This window comes from Balaenoptera borealis (assembly GCF_965194805.1).
Source record: "Balaenoptera borealis genome assembly, chromosome: 2".
Classification (NCBI taxonomy): Eukaryota; Metazoa; Chordata; class Mammalia; order Artiodactyla; family Balaenopteridae; genus Balaenoptera; species Balaenoptera borealis.
The window spans coordinates 106,889,721-106,901,808 of record NC_138867.1 but is presented as its reverse complement, the minus strand read 5'-3'; the positions used below and the strand labels follow the sequence as shown (position 1 = coordinate 106,901,808).

Genomic DNA, 12,088 nt, shown 5'->3' with positions numbered 1-12,088 from the left:
GTTGTTCCATGTTCTCTGAAATCTAGAGCTTTAGTCTGTCTCTGTTTCAGTTTATTTTACAGGAGGTGGACATCACACTTCCAGAAAACTCAGCTTGGTATGACAGGTATAAATTTGACATCCCCGTCTTTCATTTGAACGGCCAGTTTCTGATGATGCATCGAGTAGACGTCTCAAAACTTGAAAAACAGCTCCAGAAACTTGAGCAGCAAGGTGCGGGAGGCTGATGAACGCCTTCATGATTTTCCACCCTCTCTGTCCGGAACTCATTTTCCTGAGGAAATGACTGTGGCCTCATGCTCCTTTTGTCACTTTCACACAGCTCTAAGGATGTTCTGAACTCAGTGGTGCCAAATAAATGGTAATATTCCTCTTGTGATTAATGGAAGTACCAATGTGGGAACTGTTTACCTGTTGGCATTTTATAAAATAAGAGGAGTGTACTGGGAGGGAGGGGATGATGAAAGGTGGGAGAAATCTACTTGTTTTATTTATTTTTCTCTTTTGTATTAATATGGAAGCATTTCACATTCACTGGACAGAGCCGTTTATAGGAAGAATGCTCTGTGTCCCTGTTGCTGCCCTAAGGGCTTAACTTTTTAATGAAAGAATAAATGTTCTTCCACTTGGTAGATAAAGTGAAATGTGAATTGTTAATAACTGTGCACAGTCAATAAAAGGATGTTTTAACAAATACATCTGCATGAAGTCTATCTCAGAGGAATTTAATAATACCTGTTTAAAATTACAGCTCATTTTTTTTGGATAGAAGAGAATAATTATCCTAGCCAAAGATGCTTCGTTTGAGAAAAACAAAAGACTTAAACCCCAAAATGTATATAAGAATCTCAACGTGCTTTACAGGTAGTCAGTAAACGGATTTGTAATATTTGAGTACTGCCTTTGATAGTTTTTCAGTTATCATCAACTGAGTTAATTCAGCTATTTTTAAGACAGTGGTTTTATCAAGTTTTAATATCTTGGGGAAAATTCACATCTGACCATAAGTGAACAGATATGTCATCTAAAGAAAAAATATTCTTCACCATTTTATATAAAGTATTAAAAATGTAGTTGTGTACTCTTATTTGTATTTAGTCAGGTTCAGCCAATAGAGGAATGAATTCATTTAAAAACAAAACTGCTGGAGGCATCCCTGGTGGCACAGTGGTTGAGAATCTGTCTGCCAATGCAGGGGACATGGGTTCGAGCCCCAGTCTGGGAAGATCCCACATGCCGCAGAGCAACTAGACCCGTGAGCCACAATTACCGAGCCTGCGCGTCTGGAGCCTGTGCTCCGCAACAAGAGAGGCCGCGATAGTGAGAGGCCCGCGCACCGCAATGAAGGGTGGCCCCCCACTTGCCACAACTAGAGAAAGCCCTCGCACAGAAACGAAGACCCAACACAGCCAAAAATAAATAAATAAATAAATAAAAATTAAAAACAAACAAACAAAAAAACCACTTATAAAAGAAAAAAAACTGCCTTTTCCTCTTAAAATCTCATCATTGCAATTTCATCTGTAATGAAATTCTTTTGAGAACTATTTCAATGAATTTGCATATTGTGATTCACTTAGCTAGATTTTAATTTTATCAGTATGAGTTAGTCTTAGAAATTAGAGAATTTTAAAGCTGGCCAACCTTAGACATTGTTTAGCCCTGCCCCCCTCATTTTATACCTGAAGAGGACTCTGACATTCAGAGAGTTTCAGGAAGTTAGCTAAGTTCACACAGACAGTCAGATATCAGACCAGGTCTTGGCACCCACCCCAAATTTCTTGTACTACCTGGGTTCCCTGTGGGGGCCTCATGTTATCTCACATGAAGCATTCTTAACCATTGTGGATCCAACACAAATTAAGAAACAACTTTAAAAGCCTTTCAAAGTAACAGTAGGAGAAAGAAATCTTACAATTGAATGCCACTGTTTCTAATTTATAAATTTTTGGAACACATCTTATTTGATTTTGTAAATATTCATTGAGCCCTGTGGTAGGCAAAATTCTAGGGTGACCCCAATGAACCATTACCCTTGTACTCCCTCCCCTTTGAATATGGGTGGAACTTATGGATATGATGAAATATCCCTGCTGTGATTATGTTACATTACAGTACAGGGCAAAAGGAAGATTATCCAGGGTGGGCCTGGTCTAATCAGGTGAGCCCTTTAAAAGCAGAGTGTTCTCTCTCGCTGGTTGCAGAAGATGAAATCAAAGAGGTGTGCTCCAGCTAGCCTGGAAGGAAGCAAACATGCTTCCTTCCATGTTGTGAACTGTCAACAAGCCAAGAAACTGGGGGCAACCTCTAGGAGCTAAGAGTAGTTCTTGGCCAACAGCCAGCAGGAAGATGGAGACATCAGTCCTACAGCTTCAAGGAGATGAATCCTGTCAACAATTAGTGATCCTAGAAGAGGACCATGAAACCCAGGTGAGAATCACAGCCCTGGCTTACATCTTGGGTTCAGCACAGTGGGAATTTGGTCGGAGAATCCAGCCACACCACGCCTAGACGTCTGATCTGCAGACACCGTGAGGTAATAAATGTGTGTTATTTCAAGCTGCTAAGTTTATGGTAATTTTTTACACAGCAGTAGAAAACTAATAGAAGTCCCTACAACACTGAAGCACAATGAAGGTGGTGGGAGTATAAAACTGAATAAGGCACAGTCTTTGTCTTAGAGGCACTCACTGTCTTGGGCAGCAGAGCGAGGCAAGTTAATAAAGCACTACAACATAGTGCTGTGAGAGCTGGAGCTGAGACATGTAAAAAATGGTACAGCAGCCAGATGAGTAAAGTGGCAGGAAGGCATCATAGAAAATTAGACTTAAATTAGGTGAAAAATAAAAGGGTGTGGAAGGGAATGGCATATTTAGAAAATATCAGGTGGCTTTGTGTGGCTGGAGTGAAGGCGAGGGGAGTGAAGAACATGAGACTGATAAGAAAGATTGGGGTTCACATTGTGAAGGACCTCAGGTAAGGTGGTTTTTTCCCTGCAGCAGTATCTTCCCTTATTTTCTGCCCTCATCCAGAGTCAGCCCTTCTGTCTCCTGATTCCTCAGAGGTTTCTGGCCTCTCTATTCCAGCCTTTCTCAGTCTTTCTAGTCCTCAAGCATGCTAAGCCCAGAAGTCCCCCGAGTAGCCTTGCAGGACATTCACATCTTCAATACGACCATGGGTGAGAAGGCCATAGACAAGATCGCCCTCTCATGTATCTTGGCACCGTGTGTTCCTTTCTTCCTGCTCCAGACAGCTTGAAAGCTACGTGGGCCGTGTCCTAGGGTTGTTGATCAGAGTGTTTCAGGGTCTGCTGAGCTAAGGAGGAGAGGATCCATTGGTTCCCTTCAGAAATCAGGGCTGGCCAGAGACGCTGTAGGTTTGTTTTTTGGAGCAATTCTTGCTTGAGTATAGCCGTGTGGTCATAGGTGTGTAGGATGTACACAGACTTCATCCAAACAACACATTTCTGACATTAGAATTTCAAACAAGCAAACAAAAATCCACCACAAACTTAACAGGGTGTTAAAACTAACGTGTTGGCTGAGGCACCAAGACACACAAGGCGCTACATTCCAAAGGAAATACTAGATCACATAAGGACTGTTGGATATTTGGAGGATTTTTTAAGAGAAAAATGTGCTCTCACCTCCCACCAAAGTAAAAGCTTGAGGTCATGTAATGTCAAGAAAAAGGGACATGAGTGGAACTCATCAGAAAGCCTAATGTATGTCTCTGGGTAGGAAGAATATGGTGGTTTAGCTCCCTTCTGGAAAATCGTGTGAAAGAAGAGCTTGCAAGCACTTCTGGTGCAGAGCGAAGGAGGGAGGCTGCTGCCCTGAGTTTGTCCAAGGAAGAAGGGAAGAAAGGGAGTGTGTGTGTGTATCTTCATGGATTGATGTGTGCCAAACGGGAGAGAGGGCTGACTGGGGAGAGCCTTGGGTGCGGGCAGGCCTCGGAAGAGGCGAAGCAGAGCAAGAAGACTGGCTCCTCGGGGTTGAGGAAGTAGGCGGCTGCTCAAGTGGAGAGCGCATTTGCCTGAATCAAGGAAATGGCAAGTGAGACAACACCAGCTATGAGTGCAATCTCCCAAGAACCTGCAAAAGTCTCTGTGAAATGTGGTCTGCTTTAAATGTTTCTCAGGCCCAGAAAGCTGAAGGCCATCTTACAACTTCATCACTCAAGGGACCACACTCCTGCCCCTCCCTGCTTCTCCCACCTTGCCCCACCCCAGCCCCAGAAGGATCTTGCTCCTGCCAGGAGCAAGAAGAGAAAGACCTTCCCCTTCCACAGCTGCCCACCTGCAAGTGGCTTCTCACTGGGATAAGGGTAAGACTTAATTTTCAACCAAGTTTCACATTATATAACACGGGAATAGATGCACTAAACAGCATTTAGTGTGACCAAGGACTTTCTGTTGCCTAAGAATGCTTGAAACAGTCCTAACACTACCTAGTTTTTATTTTATCCTAGACAGAGTGAGAAACTCCCCAGTGAATACATTTTATAGGGATAGTGGGAGACATAAATAAAAATGCTTCCTAACTGTATTCCATATTCAGAGCATTGATTATATGTGCCTAATGTTTTTTACCTAAAGATCTTCAATGAATTTAATTATTCTTATTTGAGAGAGGAATGTGGTCATGTGACTAAGAAACCTGGAGACTTTCAGTAATCCCTCTGGTCCCAACAGCTGGCAAATGGAAAGGCAGCTATCTAGAAACATGTCATCTAAAAAGGTGGTTTGATTATCCCACTGTTGATAAGCATCAGACAATGTTATGTCACTTATTATAGTCATTTTCCTATGATATTTGTAGCAGCAATTACTTTTCCTTTCTAAAACTATGTTTAGGGATTGATTTGTTTTTAAATAAAGACTGATTTTGACACAAGAAGCTCATAATATTCTCCCACTCCCAAAGGAAATAGTGATATAACCTCTTTTTTTCCTAAGCTAATGCTTTGAAAAGAAGTGGAATTAACATTGAGTTTGGGACTGCATATTGCTGCTCTTGATTACAGTGCTGCTTTCTTCCAGATGTCTCATCATAACATCGTAAAGGCTTACCGGAACACATAACTCTTTGGCCAATTTCTTGAAGGAAGCAGGGGTTCACTCAGATGAGGGTTATTTTGTTTGTTTGCTTATAATAATGCAGAGACTCATAGAAACCTGACAATAGGAATCACAGTAGGGCCAGGCCTCAGGAAATACTCTTATAGAGAGCCACAGAGGGATGCAATGTACAATGCAATAAATATAATGAACACTGCTGTATGTTATGTATGAAAGTTGTTAAGGCAGTAAATCCTAAGAGTTCTCATCACAAGAAAAAAATATTTTTTTCCTTTTTCTTTTATTTTGTATCTATATGAGAAGATAGATGTTCAACAAAACTTACTGTGGTAATCATTTCATGATGTATGTAAGTCAAATCATTATGCTGTACACCTTTAACATTCAGGCCTATATGTCAACTATATCTCAGTAAAACTTGAAAAATAAAGCATTGGATTAATATGAATTTTTAAAATTCTATTAAATATAAATGGTAAATTTTTTTAAAAAAGAACCACAGAAACGGAGGCAGCACCCTACTCACAGTGCCTCAGCTTATTTCTTTTCCTGTTCTCATCTTGCTCACCAGCTCCCCTCCTTACTCACAGTATCTGCTTTCTAATAACCGCAGCTTGCTCATGCCCGCCATTCCTGCTGACCCTTCTGTTCAGCAATACAGTGATCCTAGTCTCTCAACTTCTCTATTCTGAAACTCCAAAAGAGGAATTTTACTCAACTTATATTTTACAACCAGCCACCCAAATCATATGTTGGCTGATCAAGCCCATAGAAAGAGCCACCCTTGGATCAGGCACCCATCCCTGGCCCAATCAGCTATGGCAACCAAGCTCATGTGGTATGCAAATCATAGTCACTGCCCACTCAGCAGAGCCTGAGAGCATGGCTGGCAATGATCAGCAGCTCTGGTACACATCCCAAAATTTTAAGAGCATGTCATTCTACCATATTCAAGAGAAGTCAAGAGTTTGGTAAGTTCATCACTCCTACTCATGGGAGTGATAAGGATTTGAATCAGGGCAATGGGAGTTAGACAGAAAGAGATATTTAGGAGTCAGGTTGACAAAACTTCATGACTGACTGGAGGGGGTAGGGGAAGAGTGAGTAGAGAGAAAGCATGAAGTCTGGGATGGCTTCCAGTCTTCTTGCTATGACTATTGAGTAAATCTTGGCACTTCCCATTCCCTGAGAGTATAAGAGGAAGGTGAGGTTAGTTTTTGGTTGTATTTGGATCTAGATGGGAAAGGTGGGCTGTGCTTGTGAGACATCCAGGTAAAGATCAAAGCTGGAAGTTCAAATCAGAGGTCTGGGCTTGAGGTACAGATTTGAGAGACCCCAGAATATGGTAGGAGCAGCATTTACCTGGCAGATGAGGAGAAAAGCAGACTAGGACCAAGTCCTGAAGGGAATACCAATCTTGACTGCATGGGAAGAGGAAGGGCCACTGAAGGAAAATAATAATGAAAGGTGATAGACCTAGGAGTGGGAAAGTTCATCCAATTTGTATTATCCAATGTCTTTCATTATTTGATAGTAGTAGGGACTAGTCTAAGCTCTGGGGATAGAGCTTAGAAACAAGATAACCTAGGACTCTACTCAGGGGCTTGCATTCTAGAGGGAGAGACAGACAATAAAAATATCGCAACAAGAATAACAAAATAAAATAACCTATATCTTGAGGTCAGAGGAGGAGTTTTTTCCAGAGTAATTGACAGTATCAAATGTCAATCCAGCTAGGATGGGGACTGAAAAGAAGATACTGGATTTGAAAATTAGGAAATCAATGCTGTGGTAGGTTGAACAATGCCCCCCCCCAAATATCCAGTACCTAATCCCTGGAACCTGTTAATGTAATATGGAAAAGGGACTTTGCAGATGCAATTAAGTTAAGAATCTTGAGATGGAAATTATTGTGGATTATCCAGATGAGTTCTAAATGAACCACAAGTGTCCTTATAAAAGGGAGAAAGAGAGGGATTTGACTACAGAGAGGAAGCAGGAAATGTGCCAATGGAAACAAGAGGTTGGAGTGATGCATGAAAGGGGCCCTGAGCCAAGGAATGCAAGTGGCTACAGAAGCTAGAAAAGGCAAAGAAACAGATTCTTCCCCAGAGACTTCAGAAGGGGCAAGCCCTGCCAACATCTTGACTTTAGCCCAGTGAAACTGCTCTCAGATTTCTGGCCAACAGAACTGTTGCAGAATAAACTTGTGTGGTTTTAAGCCACCAAGTGTGTGGTAATTTGTTTCAGCAGCAAAAGGAAATTAATACAACTGGTAACTTGACCTTATTGAGAACAATTTTGGTGGGGAGAGGGAAGAAGACGTAGACAAAGAAAATTGCATGTGGATGATGAGTGAGAGGTTCAGAAGAGATGGCAGGGTACATATCTTCCAGGAAGTTTTCAAACATACCTCAATTGACCCTCTAAGAAAAAGCATCAGAGAAGAGCTGAAGACCTGATTAATTGATTAGCTCAAATCCCCAAAATGGTAAGCAGTGATGGGCAAGTACCATAACCTTCAACCTATCTTAGAAGAGCTAAGCAACTGGGCAGCAGAGTTCAGGGGCTTCCAGAGCAACCCTGACACTGGAGAGTAAACCATGGCAATCCATTCTAGTCTGCAGACATGCACCAGACCCAAGACTCTTGCTCACCACAGAGACCAGAATACTTTGATACTGTGAGCCAAAGTCCTGCATCTGGCACAGATCTTATATCTCTCCACTAACACAGAAACCCATGCCAAACCACTGAGGTAGAACCAACAGAGAATGGCCTCATCTGGCCAGTCTTTAATTTAGGCACTGATGTTTCACATTTTACCTCCCCTTTCAGGTTCAAAAAGAATGACCACCAAAGCCACAGTACTTCTGAATTCTAAAGCCTAGAGGAGCATAGAGCTTCGGAAAAAGGGGGAAATATTAAAATCATACAAAAGATGGAGAACAACTCATAGGAGCAGTGCCAACCAATAGATTACACATAATAAGAAGAATCCAGCCATAGGCATCCCTTCCTCATGCCAAAATGTTATATTTGAACAATTCTTGATGGAAAGTTTTCTACCCTCAGAAACAGGGTACACAGCATATTAAGTAGAACTTTTCTTAATGATTCAGAAACATGAAGAAGTAGAAAGGATACAAGTTAAAGGCAAGTTCAGCCTAAGGTCTCATCGTGCTACTCACAATGTACCAGTGTGACCCAACTCCCCTAAGAAACATTGATGGCCTTACTGCAGCATTGCATTGTACAAAACCCCAGCAATGATCCCACGTCCTCCCAACAAGGTCAGTCCATGCTCTGCCCACCAAAGCAGGAGAGAGAGAGAAACAAATCATAAAAAAACACTTTCCTCAAAACTGGGTTAAAACATACGATTGCATCATGGGACTAGGTTAACTATCAGTTGGCAAACTCCCTTACTCGGGACAACTTATTCCTTGACCAGGTAAGGAAGGTGTTATTGTATGTTGTTTGTCAGGGACTTAATGTCAAGACAAGAAAAATGGGCATCTATTTATAATCTGGGTAATAAAGAAGCATTAGAAATTGGGGAAGAACTGCCAGAGGAGCTAAGATTCAGGAATTAACTCCACCTGTCCCTACATTTTCTTTGCAAAGTTATCTTCAAAGTAAGGCCAGCATCACTCTTTTAAGGTTGGGGGAGATTAAGACATTAGGAAACCACAGTTTGTGGTATTTATTCCCATTGTGATTGCTGACTTCTAGTATCAGCCTTTTGTTCTGCATGACAGCTCTCATCTTGCGAACTAGCAAGATTCCTGAATGTGGCAAGGATCCTGCTCTGTGAAGCATTTTCAAGTTAGAGTTTTTTAGCAATGTCACATTTCTCTAAGCCAATAATAAAGGATGAGAGGGCAAAGGATGCCATTGAGTTCTCACCTAATAGCACAAAACAACCTCCTAGCTGGCAGGTGCAGGCCGTACATCCAGGGTGATCATGACCTTTGAGTTACAAAAGTATTTTTTTAAATCTCTTTACCTTACAAAATAACTTCGAAAGATAAAACGCAATTTAGAGATTAGCCCCCCCTTTTGCTCTATTCATTTAAAGTGGTGTTTTCTATTTGTGTATATTGTGACTACATGGAAAATACAATATTTCATTTCTTGGTATTTTTTATAGCCTGTACACAAAGGTCAAAAGGATGCCTTCAAGAGAAATAAAGGACACTACAATCACTCCAAGTAAATTTTCCAGGAGGAGGAAGCAAGAGTGGAATAGATGATTACAAATACTTAGAAAGAAGCATCACTTTGCTAATGGTGCAGAGCCTACAATTATGTGCAATTCCCTACTTAGACTTTTTAGTTATGCTGAACATTGAAAAAAGCTAAATGATGGGGAGGAGAAAAAAAGAAAGGGAGAAATGTAAGCATTCAATGTAAGGCGTTCATTTAAATGGAGATAGCACCTCACCATAAGGGGGCAGTTAAGAGTCTGATAATCCTGCTGGTATCCTATCGTCAAATCATTTTTTTTTAAACCATGAATTTGGGATCCTTAAAAATCTTCTGTATGATTCTGAAGTCAAGAATGGTTCCTCCTGCTCACAAAACATGATCACTTTTCACTGATATTTTTTAATGCTCTGACTGGGTTTGCATATGTGGAAAAGATAAATCTTCAAATCTTAGAAATAAATCTTTTTCCTCCCTGCCAAATCCATAATATGATCCTAGTCTATCACTGACAGCACCATCAGATAAGTAGACCTGCCTTGCTTGGTTAGAAGTGTGCTGTGATTTTCAGCAAGAACAAGACTGTAGTTAGAGACCCAGACTGAGACACATTCAGAGCACATTACAAATTCTTTTTGGTTCTATCCTGGAGGTATCCCCTGAAGCCCCAGTTTGACTGTGTGACTCATTCATAGCTGACGTCCTCCCAAATCGGGTGTCTCAGTGAGGGGAGAGAGGAAGCCTTTGGGACTTGGGCTTCAGCAGGTGACATTAAGATTCAAGACCAGATGACTGCAGGGCCTTGCCTCTTTAGATTCCTGAGGTCTTCTCCACCCCTCAAACTGGAGATGAGTTTACACCAGAATCGGTGCACTGGGGGAGAGGGAGGCAAATCTGAAGACTTAAGACAAGCAAACCGCAGAATCCCTCAGAGGCATCAGAAAATGTAGTCTGAGATTCTACAACAGCCCAGACTTTTTTTCCTTGTTCCTTTTCATCATTTATAAGTAAAATGTGGAACAAGCAATAGGAAATAATAGTTACACTACCTAGAGTTATATCGCATTTTCTATGTTCCCCCAACCTTTATTTTTTAAATATATATTTTTTACTTTTTCCTTTCAGAAATCCTGGGATATAAATAGGGCCACAATTGTTATCCTTATTTTTGAGATGAGAACAGTGAGGCCCAGAAAGGGGAAGTGGCCTCCATCAGGTCATGCAGGGAGTAAAAGGCATCCCAAGGAAGAATACCCAGTTCTGCTCTCATTTAATCCAGAACATTTACCCTACTGGCTTTAAGCGTCCCTTTCCTCCTTTTCCCTTTGGTGGTTCTCTTTTCAACGTGATCCCTCACCAACTGTGGAGTGAAGATGGATCCCTGTTCAGAGTTGCAGAGAACTGTTGTTTAAAGGTTCCCCAAGGGGCCTGTTTCCATCGCTGACCTACAAAGCCAAAGTTTGAATGTGTGGTAGAAGTCCCTTAGAGGTATCTTCTAGGATTCCTCCCACCCGAGACTGCTGTAATTAGCTCTGCTAACAACTGTGACTGAACACAGCTAGCTGTAGTCATTGTTCACCGACAGGCACAGATATGAGCCACAGGTTAGCGATCGGTGTTCTAAACGGTGTTCGGGCTTGGGTAAACTCATGTAAGGCACTTATCGGAAATGCTGTTCCCAAACTCGGCTAGCAGCAGGCAGTGTCATGGCAACACCTTCCACAGTCCCCAGAGAAGGCCATAACAGATCCCCAGTGAGTGTAACGCCATGCAATGAGAGAGACTTGGTCTATTTTGACCTTGCCCAGGAACTGGCTGCCCCTCCTTGAGATGGAAAACATAGGTGTGGCCCTGCACGATTATGAGAAAAAGCAGTCTTCATCTTCCTGATCCTTAAGACTCCCACAGTTTCACATCTCCCCTATAAGAACACTTGTAAGGGAAAGTTACAATGTGTGGTACATTCAGCCTATGCTTTTCAGAGGCTGTGCTCTTATTAGAAGCAAAACAAAATGCTGCTTACTAACACCTGCCCGTGAGGACCGAGCCAAGAGGCAGCGTGGGTGTTGGAAGGAAGGTGTTGCCCTGGCAGTAAATCCAAGTTGTTCACACCAAAGGAAGTGTTTCTAGGGAAGCTATCTGAGCAAGAGGTAAATACTTAGTCATTCAACAGGCCATAAATAACTGCTTCGTCTCCAATAAGTGGAGGTCTGATTCCAAAGAGCTCACAAAATGGGGTGATAGCATTTCTATTCATTCCATTCTTTATTCACAATATACATTCCTTCATCAAAAAATCTACAAACAATAAATGCAGGAGAGGGTGTGGAGAAAAGGGACCCCTCTTGCACTGTTGGTGGGAATGCAAATTGATACAACCAGTATGGAGAACAGCATGGAGGTTCCTTAAAAAACTAAAAATAGAACTACCATATGACCCAGCAATCCCACTGCTGGGCATATACCCTGAGAAAACCATAATTCAAAAAGAGACATGTACCACAATGTTCATTGCAGCTCTATTTACAATAGCCAGGACATGGAAGCAACCTAAATGTCCATGGACAGATGAATGGATAAAGAAGATGTGGCACATATATACAATGGAATATTACTCAGCCATAAAAAGAAATGAAAGTGAGTTATTTGTAGTGAGGTGGATGGACCTAGAGTCTGTCATACAGAGTGAAGTAAGTCAGAAAGAGAAAAACAAATACCGTATGCTAACACATATATATGGAATCTAAAAAAAAATGGTTCTGATGAACCTAGGAGCAGGACAGGAATAAAGACACAGAC

General features: G+C 41.6%; 2 protein-coding genes across 19 annotated transcripts in view; one reads left to right on the top strand and one right to left on the bottom strand.

Moving 5' to 3' along the window:
- The window catches only part of LOC309623662 (glutaredoxin-like protein C5orf63 homolog), a 33,308-nt gene extending 32,614 nt beyond the window's left edge, over positions 1–694 (top strand). For 3 of the 5 annotated variants that reach the window (XM_082380752.1, XM_082380756.1, XM_082380754.1), the window contains one exon: positions 51–694. In XM_082380752.1, coding sequence (XP_082236878.1) covers positions 51–227 — 177 coding nt within the window. In that variant the 3' untranslated portion in view covers positions 228–694. The remainder of the gene's footprint in view (positions 1–50) is intronic. The other 2 variants (XM_082380753.1, XM_082380755.1) reach the window with 1 other exon arrangement.
- Positions 1–12,088, bottom strand: part of LOC309623660 (uncharacterized protein) — a gene marked incomplete at its 5' end in the record, with an annotated part of 202,569 nt that overhangs the window by 178,644 nt on the left and 11,837 nt on the right. The window contains 2 exons of one of the 14 annotated variants that reach the window (XM_082380740.1): positions 802–6,524; positions 8,990–9,052. The exons of 12 other annotated variants lie outside the window; for them this stretch is intronic. Of the gene's footprint in view, positions 1–801; positions 6,525–8,989; positions 9,053–12,088 lie in introns of those variants that run through there. One more of the 14 variants, XM_082380741.1, reaches the window with a different exon arrangement.